This window comes from Strigops habroptila, chromosome 4, assembly GCF_004027225.2.
Source record: "Strigops habroptila isolate Jane chromosome 4, bStrHab1.2.pri, whole genome shotgun sequence".
Lineage (NCBI taxonomy): Eukaryota > Metazoa > Chordata > Aves > Psittaciformes > Psittacidae > Strigops > Strigops habroptila.
In genome coordinates this window covers 24,858,705-24,876,850 of record NC_046358.1, presented here as the reverse complement: position 1 = coordinate 24,876,850, position 18,146 = coordinate 24,858,705, and the positions used below count along the sequence as shown (strand labels likewise).

General features: G+C 37.7%; 1 protein-coding gene across 7 annotated transcripts in view; it reads right to left on the bottom strand.

The window, feature by feature from the left end:
• Window positions 1-297: 297 nt before the first annotated feature.
• Window positions 298-18,146, bottom strand: part of SETD3 (SET domain containing 3, actin histidine methyltransferase) — a 62,360-nt gene continuing 44,511 nt past the window's right edge. For 6 of the 7 annotated variants that reach the window (XM_030482259.1, XM_030482258.1, XM_030482257.1 and 3 more), the window contains 7 exons: window positions 15,008-15,054; window positions 13,152-13,266; window positions 9,069-9,143; window positions 6,211-6,377; window positions 5,484-5,569; window positions 3,526-3,686; window positions 298-3,111 (listed from right to left, as the gene is read on the bottom strand). In XM_030482259.1, the coding sequence (XP_030338119.1) occupies window positions 2,668-3,111; window positions 3,526-3,686; window positions 5,484-5,569; window positions 6,211-6,377; window positions 9,069-9,143; window positions 13,152-13,266; window positions 15,008-15,054 (1,095 nt within the window). In that variant the 3' untranslated portion in view covers window positions 298-2,667. Of the gene's footprint in view, window positions 3,112-3,525; window positions 3,687-5,483; window positions 5,570-6,210; window positions 6,378-9,068; window positions 9,144-12,995; window positions 13,045-13,151; window positions 13,267-15,007; window positions 15,055-18,146 lie in introns of those variants that run through there. The other variant, XM_030482262.1, reaches the window with a different exon arrangement.

Sequence of the window (18,146 nt, the reverse complement as noted above, 5' to 3'; positions counted from 1 at the left end):
GAACAGTCCGAGAAATCCAAGTGATGTCTTTCTTACAGGAATACTTCAGATAGCTAGCTAAACAGAAGCAAGATTTGGCATTTAGCCTGGGATTAGTGTGAACAGCCTCTTAACCAAACATTATGAAGAAAGTTAACTTTAAAATGCTTTGAAAGGTCTGTTTTCATGACAGATGGTAATAAGGGCTCATCAGTGCCAATTTTTTTTGTTTTCACCTCAGTTTTCAAAAGCTTAAGTTTTAGGTTAGTGCTTCTGAGAAACCATTACATGCACAGAGGAAAAATGCAAATTGCAAAATTAGATTACTCACTATTTTTATTGTGTGCAACATATTTTTCTAAATAACAGTAACAGATGAAGATAAGAATTTGACCATGCGCTTAACAGACCACTTTCCCTTTCTGTTTACTAGAATCACTCTTTTTTATTTTCCCCCCAGCTATTTCTCCTTGAATCTTTATCTGTACCTGGACAGTTATTCCTCTCCGAACAGATCCCAAAAGATACAGCGGTAGCAGGTAGGAGGTTTGTTTGTGGAATACACTCACTACAGTAAACATGGTAGAACTATATTTTATTCAAGAAAACCCACACATTCTGTCCTATGGTGACCACAGGCTTTGCTAAGCCATAGATATCAGCAAATACTGGAACAAAATACAGTGTATCAGATGAATCAAAGCATTTAAATTCTGAATTACAGTTATAGTTTTCAGGGAAGGCTAGTTTCAGAATTGCATCATAGTATCTAGTACAATGTTGTGCAATGTAAGTGGCAGAAACAGAAATGGAATATTGGTCCTAATAAAAACCTTAATGTAATGACTTTTGTATGACATTTAAACTGTCAAGACAATAATTCATAACATTCTACCAAAGGCAGCATATAGTTACAAAAATACCGGTCCAGCATCTTGTTAGTGGTGAAGCAATATCCAAGGTGCAATGGCAATGTGCCATTCTTAGTGAAATATTCTTTAAAAAACTAATTTTTTTTCCTATTTTCCCCACACTGATACTAGCTGAACACCAAAACTGCTATGACAACCCGAAAGTCACTACTTATCATGTGTATTGCACCAAAGATTTATGCAAAAACACATTTCCAAGTTGCAGTATAAAAGAAGCAAAATCTAATAAAACTATGAATATGCCAAGAGATATTTTACTGTAACTGATCTTGGATGAGCAGGTTGCAACATCAACCTTTAACAATTTCAACAGCTTTAAACAATTGTCCAAGCTTGTCCATTTTATGCATTATCTTGAACTTAAGGACACAAAGGTAAAAGACAAAGTCCTTAATATTGAGAACAGAATTAAATCACTTACATTCCTCTCCATTCACCCACAAAATAAAAATATTCCGCCTTCCTCTCCTCCCAGTACCCAGGTAATTTCGAAGTCAAGCCTTGGAATTACCCTTGTTCTGGTATTTCACTATACTATGATTGTATTGTTTTCATCTAGAAATCAAAACATAGTATGAGGGTGACCAAAACCGCTCAAGACAGTAGACCTGCTTAACTTGCGGAGGTATCCCAAGAAATGTGCATCAGATGGAGATGCAATCTAAATGGCAAAGCATACTGCAGACTTGGCTGTGGTCTGGACTTGGGCCAAAGATACATTAGCCTGCCTGCCATTTCCTTCAAGAAAACAGCATCAATTAATATCTTAACCAAAAGATAAGTAGAGTAAGATCAGGTAACCATGTCACATTCAATGTTACATCCAACAACAGAGAAAGGAAGGAGTAGCAGACAGGAATATTAATCATATTTTCCTTTTTAATAATGGTTTAGTCAAAAGTGTAGCTTTGAAAATCTCTAGCTAGCTGTGAAAACCTGAAGCAGCTGGGAAGCGACCTCGCTTTGAACAGTACAGTTTAAAGCCGTGGCTTGGCCTATCTGCTTTCAAACTCTCCAGCAGCATCTGCCAACCTTGTAAATAAAAAGTACCACCTGGAAATAAAAGGAAGTCAGCCTTTAAAAGTTGGTGAATGTTGTATTGTAGCAGCCTAACTCTGACTGAAGAAGAAAGATGAGATATTTTTATACAGTAAACAAGAAACAAAGTAAACTGAAATCTTCAGAGATCACTTTAAGTGTATACAATTTGGATTCTCATCAACATTTAAAACTACCAATCATAAGGTTGCCACCTTACCTTTCTCTGGACTGGCATACCTGATTTTAAACAGGTTTTCCTCCAGTCTCCCAAGTTTCTGATCCTCTTATCCAGCTTTCTGCTGTACTGCTTTCCCACCTTCATGCTGAATACCGAGTCAGTCCTGCCTTCTGCTTTTCTTGGCAGGAGGCAGAGCAAGCTTTTAATTTCGGTAGTCAGAGTGACAGAACAACAAAAGCACAGCAGATAGAAGAGCTTAATTCTTCCCCAGGAAGAAAATACATTTGGTTCAACAAAGGGCTGCAAAATCTTCCAAAGGCACCTCTTTCCCCAGTTTTTGCCTGAAAGCAAGATGGCAATCTTAATTGAAAAGGGATGCTAAATCTTTTAAATAACTTAAAAATTCATTTTTATATAAAGCAGCAAAACCATTTTTCTCTGCAGAAAGAGAAATGTTAACAAAGAAACACACCAACATAAATGCACTGTTCATAAACTTCAGCTAATTTAATTTCACAAGAAAGTAAAATGTTAGGACTATTCTTTAACCTCATCAGTACTTTCTGAAGAAGATTCTTTGGCATCTTCAGTCTCTCTGTTGCTTTTCTCTTTATTTAGATTTTCGCTTTCTGATTTGGTCCCATTAAATAGAGAGTTTTCACCATTTACAAACCCATTCTCTGTGACTTCAGCATTAATAGCTTCATCAATCTTTAAGTCCTCTTGCTCTCCCACATCTTCTAGGTTTCTCAAGACAATAGGGAGTCTAGAGTCTGCCACAGTGTTCTCCAACAAGGCAATATTGCTCTCTTCATATTTAGGAAGCGGAGCTCCTTCTGCCATTTGTTTGGTGTAATACTCTCGGCTAGCAGCTGCACTCTTCACTGCTTTCTCCAAGATCTCTTTTTCACCTAAGCGCAATTTGATGGCCATTATCGCATGTGAAGTAAGGTCATGGGTCTCCAAGAAGGACCTATCATCCTGTTAGAAAAGAAAAAAGCAAGTTTGTTAATAACAAGCAACACAATAAAAAAAAATCGCTCAACTCTTCTCTGAGTTAACAGTAAGTGACACTAAGTCTAACAGACAGCAAGTTGAAACTGATTCCCCATTTCACTTGCAGAGAAAGAGCAGGTAGCCTCTATTTGGAGAATCAAAGAAAAAATACATTAACAAAATTACATTAACAAAATTTTCTTTTTTGCAATCTTATTTGATTTTCCTTAGATAATGCAAATCTGCTTCTACAGTTTAAAAAGGACAGAATTAATTACATGCTAACATTCAGACTGAAGTTTGTAAAGACAAGATGGGGGACAAAATATCTTTTCCTACAATCATAACACAGGACATTTCAGACATTTAAATTACATGTAATGATAATGATAATTTTACCTCCACAGTTGTTTTATAGGTTTTCAAGAGAAGGGATGCTCTAGCTTCTAGGAATGTCCAGAGTTTAACTTCATTGTCCCAGCTAATGGGAAACTCAGAGTTCCCTAGAGTGAAGATTTTGTCAATGGCATGCTCGCCTATCAAGTGTTCCTTCAGCTCTTCTGCAATAAGCATAAAACCAATCTGTTAAAAAATAATCTCATCATTCACTTTGTCAGTTGACAAACTGCAGAAAGCTTTATTTTCAATAGTATAGCTTTGAGCAGCTAACAAAAAAACCACCTCTCCTCAAATAAGAATTATCAGATATGCTGGTTATTTCTAGGGTTCTCCTTGAAGAGACAACTGGAAGTCTTGAAGTTAGCAAAAAATGGACCAACCTTCTGCTCCATATGGAAATAAAGATACTTTATATGTCATAGCCTCTCAAACACAGCATAACTCTGTAACAGCAAGACAATGTTTTGTATAATGCTTGATAAGCCAAAGGGAGCAATTCTTGAAAGAGTTCAGTGAACTTTGGTAATAAAAGGAACAGGCCAGAGTGTGCAAACAGCAATGGAATTTTTTTTCCCCTATTGTTTTGGTAATCTTTTTCAGTAGCAGAAACTCCCTACAGTTGGTCAGAAAAGACATCCATCAAAAAAACCTCACACAGAGCAGAAAATGTTTAGCAGCTCCTTGACATTACACAAATTCCATTAATCTTTTAATTACCAAATTTCACTCCTGCAAAGCAGCTATCACAAACTTCACAGACCACTTGCATGTAGTTTCTCAACAAACAGTTTTCTTCTACAGTATTTAAGACATATATGATTGTGCTCAGCTTATTCACATCAGAGAAATGCAATTAAATTGTCCACTAGCTACATTTTCTTCTCCGAGCCAAAATTCACCCCTCATCAGCATCCTAAAATTTTCTTTACTTGAATTTACTGCCCTGAAGTGGTCAGGCAGTTGGACTAGATGATTGCTGTAGGTCCCTTCCAACTGAACTATTCTATTCCAGTTTCTTACTATGTTCTAAAAGATGGATGACAGGATGCAGTGAAGGCATGAAACTAAATAAGTTAGGTTGTTTTTGTTAAAGACAGCAAATAAAGCACATGCAAAACCCTAACAAATTAAGTATTCCTACTGGTATTAAAATCCACGTCATGTGCACAGCATCCCTAACTGCAAGGAAATTCACTGTCATGAAACACTATCACATCTATAACCTCCAAAACTGCACCTAGGCAGCAAGCAGCTATTACAAACATTTAATCAAAAGTTTCACATGCACAAATTAGGTGAATATTTATTAATTGTACACATATTCCTCCCCAAACCCCTAACATAAGAGAAACACTACAAAAACAGTTTGCAAATATATAAGTTGGTTTTAGCTTATGAATTAACAAAAATATTTAAAATACCAATCTTTGAAATGTCTCTTTCATATTTCTCCTACAGTACAGAACATTCCAATATCATAGCTAAGTGATTCTAGCAGCAATGGCTAATCTGCTATGATTTTAAGCATTTTTTACAACCCCCAAGTCCTGCATAATCTTGTTCTGTGAATCATTTTTTAACCTAAGAACTAAAGATCAAGCTCCAAAGCTCACTCATTCACAACAGCCTGGGAGATAAAAAAACAAACAAACCAACCATAAAAAAATGTATCGGCTATGCTTTAGGAGTTGCAGAATAGCCTATGTTAGCCTATGTTACTGAAATATTCCTGCAGGCAACATGGCAAAAGACTGAGTTTCTCACTGGTTTATAGATCCCTTTTTAACCTCAACTCCTCAATTTTTCCAGTCTTCCAGCTTAACATTTTATATAAATGTCCATCACATTCCTGCATTAAAAAAACCCCAAACAACACAATGCCAACAACAAACAAACAACTAACCCCCAAACATAACCTAATTAACATTTGGTTTGGATATCTTTATAAAACATCTTACCTTCGCACATACAAAACACTCGAAGGAAAGCCAAAAGCTGGGCAGAGATTGGAGGCTCAGTGGAGTGCAAGGCAAAAACACTAGAACTAATAAAAGAAACAAACAACAACAGTAAATGTAAGCTCTATTGTTGTACCTTTGAACTCATTTCAACATAAAACACCTTACAAGTATACAACAAATGCACTGTTATAAAAGTAACTTTTAAAAAATTAGGTAATACTAGTTCTAACTGGAAAAAAGCTCCCCTAACCTGTGTCTGAAAAGAACAATTATCTCTACAATTTTACACTTACAATTATTTTTATACAGCTTTTATAGTACATTCATGAAAATGCAATGTTTCACGTCTGCTGCTCCTAACAGTACCCTCTAGACTGAAAAGACTAAAGGAAAATGCTGTGGTTCGCATACTGAGCATCATAGTATGTCTGCAAGGGATAGGAAAGAAAGAAAACCCACAGATTGCTTTAAATTAATCCTTACTCTGCTTTTGTTCAAATGGTTATTAAAGCAAAGGCTTTTTCCCTTATATATGGTCCAAATTAGATGATAATATAGCTCAGAGAACTTCTGTAAATGTTATTACAATAACTATAATTTGTTACACAAACAGGAGAAATATTACACCCGAGAAAACTATCATAGAACAGCTTTATATGTGCTCTACTGGACACTATGTACTTCAGAAATATTTAAAAAAACCATGGCATTGTGTTTTACTTACGTTGGGATACCAGCACGAGCTAAGACCTCTGCCTTCATAGCATACAGCCTGTCACTTTTACTCACGCCAAGCTTTATTTTCACTCTGTCATGTGAATTATTATCAAAGAAAAAACCACTGTGGATCACAAATTCAGCGTTTGACCGAGTGCCATAAAAAATGTAAATCTAGAAGGATGAAAAGAGAAGTTGAAGGGACAGGAAAAAAAGCTTAAGATCAGCTCACAAAACTGACATAATTTGGAAGTTATTTCCTGAAAGAGTTACTATTCTGAGTACAAGGTATATTTGGTTATAGAAAGAAACACGCTTTGTTTTCCGACGTCAATTCAAATGCTGTATAGAATGTGGCAATGTACTTTAGAGGTAGATGTAAACATATCCATGTTTGAGAGACTTTGAAAGGAAAAAAGAGGTTCTTATTCTATACTTTAAAATAAAAATGCTTTGTTTTCTCACACTTATAGAATACCCATACATGGAAATAAGCATTCAATGATCCTATGCCTTTCAAAGACTAAAAAATCTGAGACAAGGAGGGCCTATTAAAAGAAATGGTGTTTCTGGGGTCATCTTCCTCTCCCTATGTCCACCCAAAAGAGTAACCTACACTGCTGATGAATCAACTTTGCTTTTGTTTAGATGTTACCTTAAGACATAGATATACCACAGTATATCACACGGAGAGATCCGATCTATGTTCAGCCAGTAGTTATTTTTGTGTTGTACTCTGAACTCTTCATCTAAAGCATATAGGTTACTTAATTCACATTGTAGAAGATCCTAAATATAACCAAGAAGTGTTTAATTCAGGGCTAGGCTGTATGAAGTACGTGGGCAAGAGGTCAGAGTAGCAATTGTCTTCTCCAGCATCAAGAGGATATTTTCCCCTTTTGTTTGATAATGGAACTGTCAATCAGAAAAAGTTTCAACACTTACAGGACTCCCTTTTTAACCTTAGGGTACAGCAGTGCTCTGGATACCTGTAAACTTCTACTCTTCTCTAGCTACAGAGAAAGGCACAGTGTTCTCTTAAGGGCTCAGTAGTGACAATGACATTTACTTTCTTTGTTTTCAATTTCAGATTAGAACTATTTATCCTAAGCACTAAATGCTTATGCTTGACACTAAATTATAGTAAACATTGTACTGTAACACACTCCTATAATGAACAAATGACCTGCCTAGGTATCTTAAGGCAGTGGTTAAGGAGAGAGTTGCTAACCCTCTCTGGTTTTAAAACTACCATGATATGTCCCATATTAAAATAAAAGTCACATATCATATGTAGACTATACAGTATGCTTTTACACTTTAAGACTGTTTTATAAAAAACACAAATGGTATGAGAGAGCTGCGTTATTCAAGGCCAGTGTTGGACAGATTCTGTGGACTTCTGCTGCCTCACATTTTTTAGTAGTAAAAGCAGAGATCATACCCTCTTCCTGCTGAAACTGTAAGAAATAACATCTGCACAGTACATTAAAGACTGAAGCATTATATAATTAAAGTGCCTTAATGATGTCAATAACAGTTAAAGTTTGCACAGAAATATAAAAAAACCCCAAACTGATAAATAGCAGACAAAGTGAAACTACTAAAATAAAATCAAAATAGAAGAAGCCTCTATAATTGAAATGGAGAGAGCAGCCAGAACAGCTTTGTGACACATCCACTGCCAGCTGTGGAAAATTATAAATTGGATCACTTGTGGAAGAACTGTGGACCCCTTTTAACTCATCATACCAGTATTGGAAAAAACAGCAAATATTTGACTACCATAACAAATTCTAAGAGCAACACAAAAAATATACAATCACTGTAAAACTCGGCATAGCAATGAGGATAAACATACCTCTGGAAAGACATACTTAAAAATAAAATTTCAGACATATTTTTGTTATAAAAAATGAAGGTAACAATATATAAGAAAAATCAAAAGACTATAAAGTGTAAGACTGGCAAAATAATACTCTAAAGGTAATAACTCAAGAGATGCAGGATGTTTCATAGACAAAGTATTTTTCTGGCCATGCTGGCTGCAGTTGCACAATGAGCAGGAAAAACGGAGTGCTACTACACTTGCAGGTTTAGGCTGACTGCTGACACAGCACAGGAACCCTCCTACTGGAGATTTCCTACACTCCTGGAACCACTGTCTTCAATCCATGACTAGTTTTAACACTCTTTTTTGTTTCTTAGCAGCTTTGAACAAAATACTGGATTCTGAACTGTTTCATGCATCTTTGCAAGACTCTCCCTTGGTACTTGCTGCTTGAGGATGAAGGGGTGTGTACACGCATGCCTGTGTGAAAGGGAGTAAGTACATTTTTAGGTCCTTTCTCATTTTCACCAAGTATGGGAATGACAACATGGGTAAATGACTGGCCACCATACTGCATTTAACCTCTTGTTAAATGAAGACTAACAAACAAACCAACAACATTGTCAAGAAAGACTCTACAATATGCTACTGCATTCAAAGTGGTGCCCCAAATCTAAAATATATTTATCTTCGGTCCTTTTGATATGGCCTTTTATTAACCTATCCAGAATACCAAACTCAGTGCCTATGTATGTGCATTTACCAGTGATTAAATATTTCAACTAGTTCTCTAAAATATGAGGAATCAAAACTCTTCTGAAGTTGGGGTGTACCAAGTGACAGAAAATATTTTATTCTGAAAAATGCGCACTTAGTTTGGTAGCACGTTCCCACAAAATTAACTCACCATAATAACATTCTAAAGTAGCAGGGCTTAATCCACAACCACTCTGCTATTAAAATGCTGTATGGAATTACCAAGTGCCCACAAAACTTAATTAAAGAACAATTATGTAGATAACTGTTCACACTACCTGTTCTCCAGCCTTGAAATCTTGAAGCGCTACACATTCACAACGGTCATCTTCTAAATTGTAGCCTGTAGTGATCTATCCAAGGAAAGAGGAACAAAAGCACCTTTAGCATTTTATATTTCTCTCTCCCACCATTGACAAAACGTCCTATTGGAAACACATTAACAACAGCAATTGCATATATTTCTTTCTCTGCACAATATAGCACAGCTGGTACTGACTGTTTTATGACTCCTGAGCAATCTCTTTTAAAAAAAAATCTCTGCATTAAAGAAATCTAATGGAGGAAGTAACTTACCTGAAGTGAACAGAAGGCTCTGAGAGAAGTACCCTCCATAGACCACAGGCAGTCCCATGCTAAAGCCAGCAGCTTGTTAAAAAGTTCTGGAGCTTTCAGTAGCTCCCATGAGGCCCAAGGGAGCAAGGCACTGACAGCACTATATGCTATGCTTTATCCTTCAACTGCCAACACATTTTTGATCTCTCAATGAAAAAGGATTAGATAACTGTGGATCTTTAGGGGATACAGTCTTCAGAGAATTATAATTTACTTGCAAATAATCCCTTTATCTAAAAGTTAAGCAATACTCTTAAAATGCTAAAAGATTTTTTTTTTATGGTAGCAGGCAATGGAAGAGGATAAACTTTAACAAACCTGTACTTTTCAAAAAAAAAATTACAGAACTGTAAAGGGGTCTTTACACTACCAAGTAAGGCTATCCTAAAAATGCAATACTTTTATAAAGTGACAAACAGCATCTTCTTGAGTAATATTAGATGCCAGTACAGGTTCGGCCACAGGATGAAATATAAGCTGCTGAATGATCAGGAAGCAACTTTTACGGTAGGTATTCTGAATTCAGCCCTGACAAAGCTAACTTATGGAAAAATATGCTCTTGGCCTGGGGAAAAAAAAAAACAAAACGAGAATAAGCTGAAGATTCTCTCTCAGCCTTCCTAAGTGAAAACATACTTTTTTGTAAGCTGGCAGACACATGAGTTGCAGTATACCCGGATTCCCACCTTGGTTGCAGTTTGTCCAAAGACAGAACTCCATGAATTATTTTGAAAGCTTGGTTGATGGTTTACACGATAATAGTTTAGGCTGCTTGCATCATCAAGCATTTGTCAGCCATAACAGTGCTTTCACAAAGTGAGCATGGGGAACTTGTCCCCGATGCAGCAAATCCAAGACAGCAGCCCCAAGCACGAGCAGTCCGGCCCTGTGGAGGATTGCAGCACTACTCTGCCTGAGGATGCCACCACCACAGGTCTACTATGGGTTTGTGGTGTATCGAGATCAGAAAAGAATACGAGAGCCACACAATACAGCCTAAAATTTTCTTCGTGTGTAAACTCAATGAAAGACTTCTGAATGTGAAAAGTCTATCCCAGTCTCTTGAAATGCCTGTGGAAAAGGAGGCTTTCAAGGACTGGGAAAATTCCAGTATGTTAAGAGAAGGATTCTGTCAGTTGAAGCATGCTTCACTAGAACACTGCTCATTTTTTGGATTTTTTTTTTCTTCCATAAAGGCAAATATAAAAACACCACACATCAAAAAAACTAGAAACAGCAGTGCTTCTGAAAGGCTCTTCTATAAAACATAATGGAGTGCTAGACTCTTATTTCCTCTTTCTTTTAATAGTAGTCATGTAAGAGAATTAACAGGGTGTTTACTTCTCTTCCCACATGATAGCTGACAAATTGCATCCCTTCAGTTTTATTTCTGAAACAGACTGATACATGAATTTCAAGTTGTGTATAAAGCATGCAGTAGTCTGCTTGGTCAGTGATTAAGGATGGACCCAGCCCAACGGGCAAAATGTAGCTTATTCAAAGCTCTGTCAGAACTGGTAATCAACCTCTGACTGTCAAAATACAATCCCACTAAAGAATAACAATGAGAAATGCATGAAGACAGCCATTTTGATATAGTTCTTAGAGCCAGGTTGATCTAATTAATAGGGTCAGAAGAACAAAAAAGCTGGATGGAGCTAGCTCTAGTTAAAACCCAAAGAGCATTTTATTATCTAGCCAATGGAAAGGGGCCCTGTGGAATAAAGCAAGAACAGGGATATATAGTAGCTGGCCAATTTGAGAAGTATTTCAGCACTACATTTGGAATAGACAAGACGGGCACATACTATGCCATCTTTTGTTTCCTAATTTCTTGAAATGAAGAACAATTCCTTTCGTGTATTTTCAAGGGATGCGCTATGATTAGAGCAGAACCTACCCTTTTCTCACTCTACAATAATATAGACTATAATACAGACAGCTTACAGTTGTTTTAGCAGCTTAGTTATCTTAGCAGTTTTTCCCCCATCTCTGGTAGTAGAAGGAAACCAAAACACAACAAAAGTAGGTTTAGTAGCTTTTCTTAAGCTGTTATCCATATTCCAGTTGTTTATAGATTTAGGAAGGATAGACATTTAAACTATTTTCTGGAGAAATATGAAACAAGTGAGTGAAGTCTGTATACACATACAAAATGCTTAAGTTCAGCACCCCACCCCCCCACCCTTTAGGATATACTTCAGCATAAAAAAGTGCTTCCAACCCTGACATACTACTGCATTAGCAGGTTTAGCTCCAGAGGCTGGCTCCATATCAAACCCACTGCTAAAGAGCATAATAAAAATAAAAATTACTTTATCAATTTAAATAGAAGTTTGAATGATTAAAACAACATAATGAGCTGCTCTTTTAATATAGGCTACTTAATTTTTTCCCTCCCAGAACCTTAATTCTCTTCCTCTTTTCTCTAATCCCAACTTTGAAGGCATTCATTAAGAGTTGTCTAATGAATACAGACAAGTCTCTGCAAAAGCACCTGAAAGAGATGCCCAGCAGGAAAAGGGTACAGGAAGTACTGATGCTTGCAGCTAAGACTTCTATTACAAAAACATACATTTCTGAATTTTATTTACAATTTCCTGAATTTTCTTTATATTGAAAACTCTCATTCAAGCTTTATTGCTAAATCAAAGTTATGAGATTGCATAACAAACAGTGAAAGGCAAGAATCACTGTTAAAGAACAACACGCAATCACCTTTTAATAAGGAAAATATATAAACAAAAAAACCCCGAACACTTGCAACTTTGTAGCCTAGCCTAAAGTGCTATATTTGGTACAGTCATACTAATTATAAATTACCTAAATGTCAAGTGAGAAACTACTTGCTTTACAATTTTCTTATACCAACAATACTAACACAAGCTGCTGTCCTAACACTCAGTTCAACTCTCCCACAAAAGAGCCAGATTACTTGAATAGTATGGTCATATTCATTGCTTACAATAAATAATACTATCTACTGGAAACACAATTGGAGGGTATGAACTTTGAAGCATACATGAGATTGCCTAAATATCATCGATAAACCATCCTCTTACAGCTTTCCATTTCCTCACTTCAACATTAACTAGCCTGTTAATGAAATCAAGACCTTGTGCTCTGAGCTAGCTCACGAAAGCCAAAATGTCAACAGGTCTGGCTTTCTATATACATATGTCACCTTTTAAATGTTTAATATGCCCTAAAGTTGTATTTTTGCATTTTGTTTCTTTGATGTAGTGAGAGATGTTCTGTTTTTGTTGAACTAGGCTTTGTTCTTGTTGCTGTCTCTATAACAAGGCTCTTTGGGCATGGTTAGGAGAGCAGGCAGTATTTCTCAGTTGCAAATTTCTAACCACTTTCCCTAGTGGTAGCTACAAGAGGCAGCCTCCATCACTGTCTGCTCTCCTATTCTCAGAACAGTTCTGTCCAGTATTGTGAATCTTTTTCAGCCTGGAAACAGGAACAAAACTGATTATACATGTACGAGGCATAACTCTAAGTATCCAACAACTTCTAAAGTTTTCTCTAGATGAAGAAAGTTCTCCCTGAAAAGCTATTGTAAGACATTTAAGGAACTGACAAACTTTTCTTTCAGATATTAGTTTTTTAGGGTCACTTGGGAAGATAAAACACCTGTGTTAAGAAGCATAATGAAAAGTGTTATTGAACTGTTCTACGGCAGTTGAAAGGCTTAATACTTAAGCCCTAAAGGTCTTCAGCTACACTGAAGAAATCCTTACCAGTCCATTAGTATGATTACACATGTCCCATAAAGGTATTAGAGCCAACGTAACTCTGGAACCATCTTCTGTTGGAATCTGGTTCTGCCGTGTCATAACAGAGGAAACTGCCCATCTACAAAAGTTAAAAACATTAGATGGTCAATGCTCAAAACATCAAAATATGATTAATTGACTGTAGTGCAACCTGAAGCAATCATTCAGGCTGGGAGTTTCCAAATTTAGTTTTCTTAAAGATCACACTGACTATAGTAACAGTCACACTGACTATAGTAACAGTAGAAGGCAATACACTCATAGGAGAAGGAGCAGCTCTTAAGGTTTCCAAGACATGCACACAGACCAATTCCCAAACCATGATTTTAATCCCGCCCCTCTTCTGCACTCTTTGCAACAGAACCTTCATACCTTCCGTTACCTCAACCAGTGCCCACCCCTGTGCCTCCTTCTGCTGCCCCAACCCTTCACTGCACAGACACCTCTCACCACACATCCTAAACCCGGGGTCAGCTACTTCTGCAGGCTCCAGAGTAGCTCACAGCTACTGCTTGGCAGCAGTAACTCTCATCTACGCGCAGACTCTTGTACGAGCCAGAACGTATTTTTCCCCTTGCTCCCTAAAAAGCTTATGTACTGCCTGAACTGGAAACCAGTGTTGTCACCTGATACATACATGATATTTTGGTAAGCACGTCTCTTCAGTTTGCAAACTTTTGACTTAGATCAGTATTGCTAAATTTTTTCCTTAACAGAATAAAGAAGAGAAAAAACCTCAATACTCCAAACAGATATCCAGGTAAAAAGAATGATGAAAGTGTAACATAATTTAGATCACACAGACATCATTTAATCCCCTTCTAAGCCAGGTTAAGCAAATAGAATGCCAGCTACCTACTCCAGAAAATCTTAACATTTCAGTATTTTCTAAAATTATGGTTTTATTTCAGACAAAAATTAATAATAAATGCTAAATGGGAAAAAAAAAAGAATGCTTCTGGCCTTAATACATATATTTGTTATGGGTTTTTTAGGAAAAAAAAGTATATCACCAGGAGAAGGTCAAAATAATTTTAGTTTGCATAGACTTCAAGTACTTAATATACAGAATTAGACTTTCAGAAGGATTACAGATTGCTTAGAAAGATGCTGTCAAATTGAAATCTACTTAATTTCTAAAAAGCAAACTAAAATTGTGGATATACAAACACTATTTTAAATATCATAGCAATATGTTTCTTTTTAATTGTGGTAATTTATCTGCAAAATTTTAGACCACTTCACATGCAAGTTGGCTTGTTCCTCAGGGACCATATCAGGGAAGGGGGCATGCTTTGGAAACCCCACTTTCATACACTTACCCAGAAGTACAACTAGCCTAAAAAAGTCCCTGTAAGACCTCATGAATGCCTTTTATTCATGCTACTTTAATTACTTAACAGAATTAAAGCTCTCATTATCTTAATTATTCTTATTTTTATCTAGTCGCTCCCTATAGCACCTCCAAATGACACTCCTGCTTCACATGTACAACTTAAGTTCTCCATCTCTTCCTGTTCAACAGCCACTGTAAATACTAGTTTTTACTAGTATGTGATGGTAAAGCCTTTTTATAAAAATAAAAAAGTAATTTAAAAAAAATTAAACCCAAACCTCCTGCAACGTCAGCGGAAGGATTTTCTTCAGAAACAACGAATTACTGTCCTAATCTCAGACTACGTGTGGCAGTTAGCTAAATTAACTGCTCATAATGACTATTCCTTTGTAACAATTAAAGTCTGCATATTTATCGAGAAATTTTTTATTTATCAAATATTTATTTATTTATTATTTATTAAGAAATTAAACAACAGACCAACCTGTAGTCGTCATAAGTGAAAGAATCCTTTAAGGGCAGTTTGCTGGTCTGGGAAATGCAAGTTTCAGAAAAAGGTGAAAAGAGAAAGAAAAGAGAAATCAGAAATCAGTCAGCAGAATTTCATTATTTAGCTGCCTAACAGATCCTAACAAGAGCCAAATGAAGCAGGAGGCGTCCAGCCGCGCTACAGAGGGATCATCATGCTATTATGCTCTCATACATCACTGTCAACTTAATTTGTTGTGCCCAGCAGCCGCCATAAATCTGTTTCTTCATATTTCAAGACTGGAACCCACAGACATTGTAAAAAAAAATAAAAAATTTAAGGTGGACTGAGTATGTGAAGGTAAAACAAAATCCAGCCCTTGATGCAGTGTGGGGGAGAGAAATTAGACAATACGCACACACTGGGTTTCACCAACTTCTACATTTTCCTCTTCTCTGGGATATCAGTACAGTATTTCACAAATGCAAGAAAAAAATATATAAAATTTTCAATTCTTCCTTTATACTAGTTCAATAAAAGTTGCGTTATATCTTTGAAACAAATCAGATTAAACTATTTGAATAGTTTTGGTGACAAACACTGATTAGATAGTATCTGCATTAACCCATCTACACATGCTCCTATCTAAAAATTGAGCAATGCCCTTTAGGAATGCATACTGTAATTGTCATCAACACAAGCAAAGTATTTAGATTTGAAAAAGGCTTTAAGAACCTGCAATACCTGTAGCTTTCCTGATCAATTAGCTCATTAAAACTTTAAAAAACACAGGCAGCTTTAAGTGCTCACACACCTTCTTTAGAACTTTGTTCCAATTCACAGATGGAAAGCCATAACAGCGTAAATTTTAACCTTCAGGTTCAATTAGTTCTCAGAGATGAATTGAAGTAAATGATCAAACGGTTATTTCAGAAGTTACAAATGATTTTTTGCATAGCTCTATCTTTGCATGACACTCTTAATGCATGAAGCTCCATGTAGTATGCAGGTTTTTTTACTCTTGATGCATTAGCATCACAAGTGCACAGTAATTTATCATTTCTCACTGTAATGTACTTGCTGGCACTGTGTGCAGGACAGTAGGGGATGAGGTAAAAGTGGCTCAAACCGTAAATCAATTAGAAAACAAAAGCTTGTGCTCAGTGAGCAATTTTAGGCAAATTATATATTACAAAAGACTGCCAATCGGGTGTGAGGTCCCAGGTGCCTGTTCTCCCTCAGCCCCCCCAGTTAACCCTTTGGATGGGGTTTCTCTGAAACCCGACAGAAGTTACAGGTCCAGCGCCTCCTGTCCCTTTCCCTCACGTTTTTCTCCTTTTTTAATTCTTTTCTCTCTTTTTAAAACACACTACATTTCCCTACGATTTTCATTCATATGGAAGCTATCTATGGCCACTGCATAACAAATCCCCTCGAGTTTAATTGTACACATTTTACAGTTATTTCTTCTCACCAACACATTCCACCCAGAACCAGAACTGAACCCCAAGCCAACACATCCCAGGAGGTGGCTTCCCTGCAATAGAGCAGTCCAGACTCGATTCCAGAAATGAACTCGGGAACTCAGCCTTCAACTGGAAATAGTAATTCTTACAAGCAAACACAACGCTGTATTATTTCTTTATGACAACTTAATTTCAACTTCTACTGCTGGTACTATTAATCTGTTTCACAGCAGTGGCATGAGCTAAGCAGGGAGTCAACACCAACAGTGAGACATGTAAGCCTGTGAGTTTAAAAACACTATAACGTTCCCATCTATTACTGTTGGTTGGGGTAAGTCGGACTCTCAGTGAGCACCTGAAGCAGATGTTTCACACGAGCGGAGAAGTCAGGCTCCCAAAGCAACCCCCCTCTTCACCGTTCCGTTTCTTAGCACACCACGCGCCCAGCTTGCGCGGGAGCAAGCCTTGCTTCGCATCACCGCTTCCAACACCGCGCCTGCCCCTTCTCCGCCCCCCCCCTCCCTGAGCAGTCCTCCCGGCCCGAGCGCGGACACCCGGCGCGATGGGGGTACCGGGGGCGCCGGTGCCGAGCGGCCGAGGGGCGGCGGCCACACGCCGCCCGCGCGGACCGTCAGTGCCACCTGCCGGTGCCGCCGCGCAACCCCGGCGCCAGCGGAGCAGCGCCGGCCACCGGCACCGCCTGCAGCCGTTCCGCCCGCTCCCAGCGGCACCAAACACAGAACTCAACCGACGCTCCTCCGCAGCGGCCCGAGGTGCTGTTCCAGCATCGGGAAATCCCGGTTTTGGACAGCTTCCCTTCGGGTAAATGAACGCTGCCGCCTCAGTTCGAACCGAGGGTCGGACAAGTTCACGGCCGGAGAAAGATCCCAGGTTAGATGCACACGGACAGCCCCTGCCCTTCCTCTCTGCCCTTTGCTGCTCTCTTCCCTCTTCCCAAACTGCAGTTTTCCACGGAACAAATTATTTTCCAAATGGCGATAATTACTACGGTAATACCGCACTAGAAATAAGAAGGCATTACAGAGACTGTAACAGTGCAAAAGGAGTATTTTACAGAGCAAACATGTTGCCCGTGCACAGTTCCTACTATGTGGGGAGCAGCAGCCAATATGCTCAGCCCTAACTTGGAACAAATACCTACATAGGAAGCATGATACATACATGTTGCCGTTGTCCTCTCCCTAAGAAAAATCTGTATTATATCAGCAGATCACAGTGAGGTTAATTGTTCATTTGACGTTAAGTAATCCCTCTCTAACGAGTCAACTTGAAAGCACATCCCATGGGCAAAGATTCTGGATGCAAAACACTCTGCAACCCCCCCATTTGTGTATCTGTGAAACTTGGGGACTACTGCCCCTATATGGAGACTGTCCAGACACCATTCACAAAAGCCCACTAGTAAATTACAATAAAGGACAAAATACAGGGTCTTAAAAGGCATGAAGCAGAATAAACTCCCAGTGTACATAATCACCATATTTATAACATTCCATGGTACAATATTTCATAGCTATTTTAAAGTTAAAATACATCACCATATTTGACCATGTTAGATTTCTGACTTGGAATATTTTACTATGTAATTTAAAAAACCCTACAGATTACAACAATCTGAAGACACACAAAAAAGAACAATATTCTGATTAAAAAATTGATTTAGCATG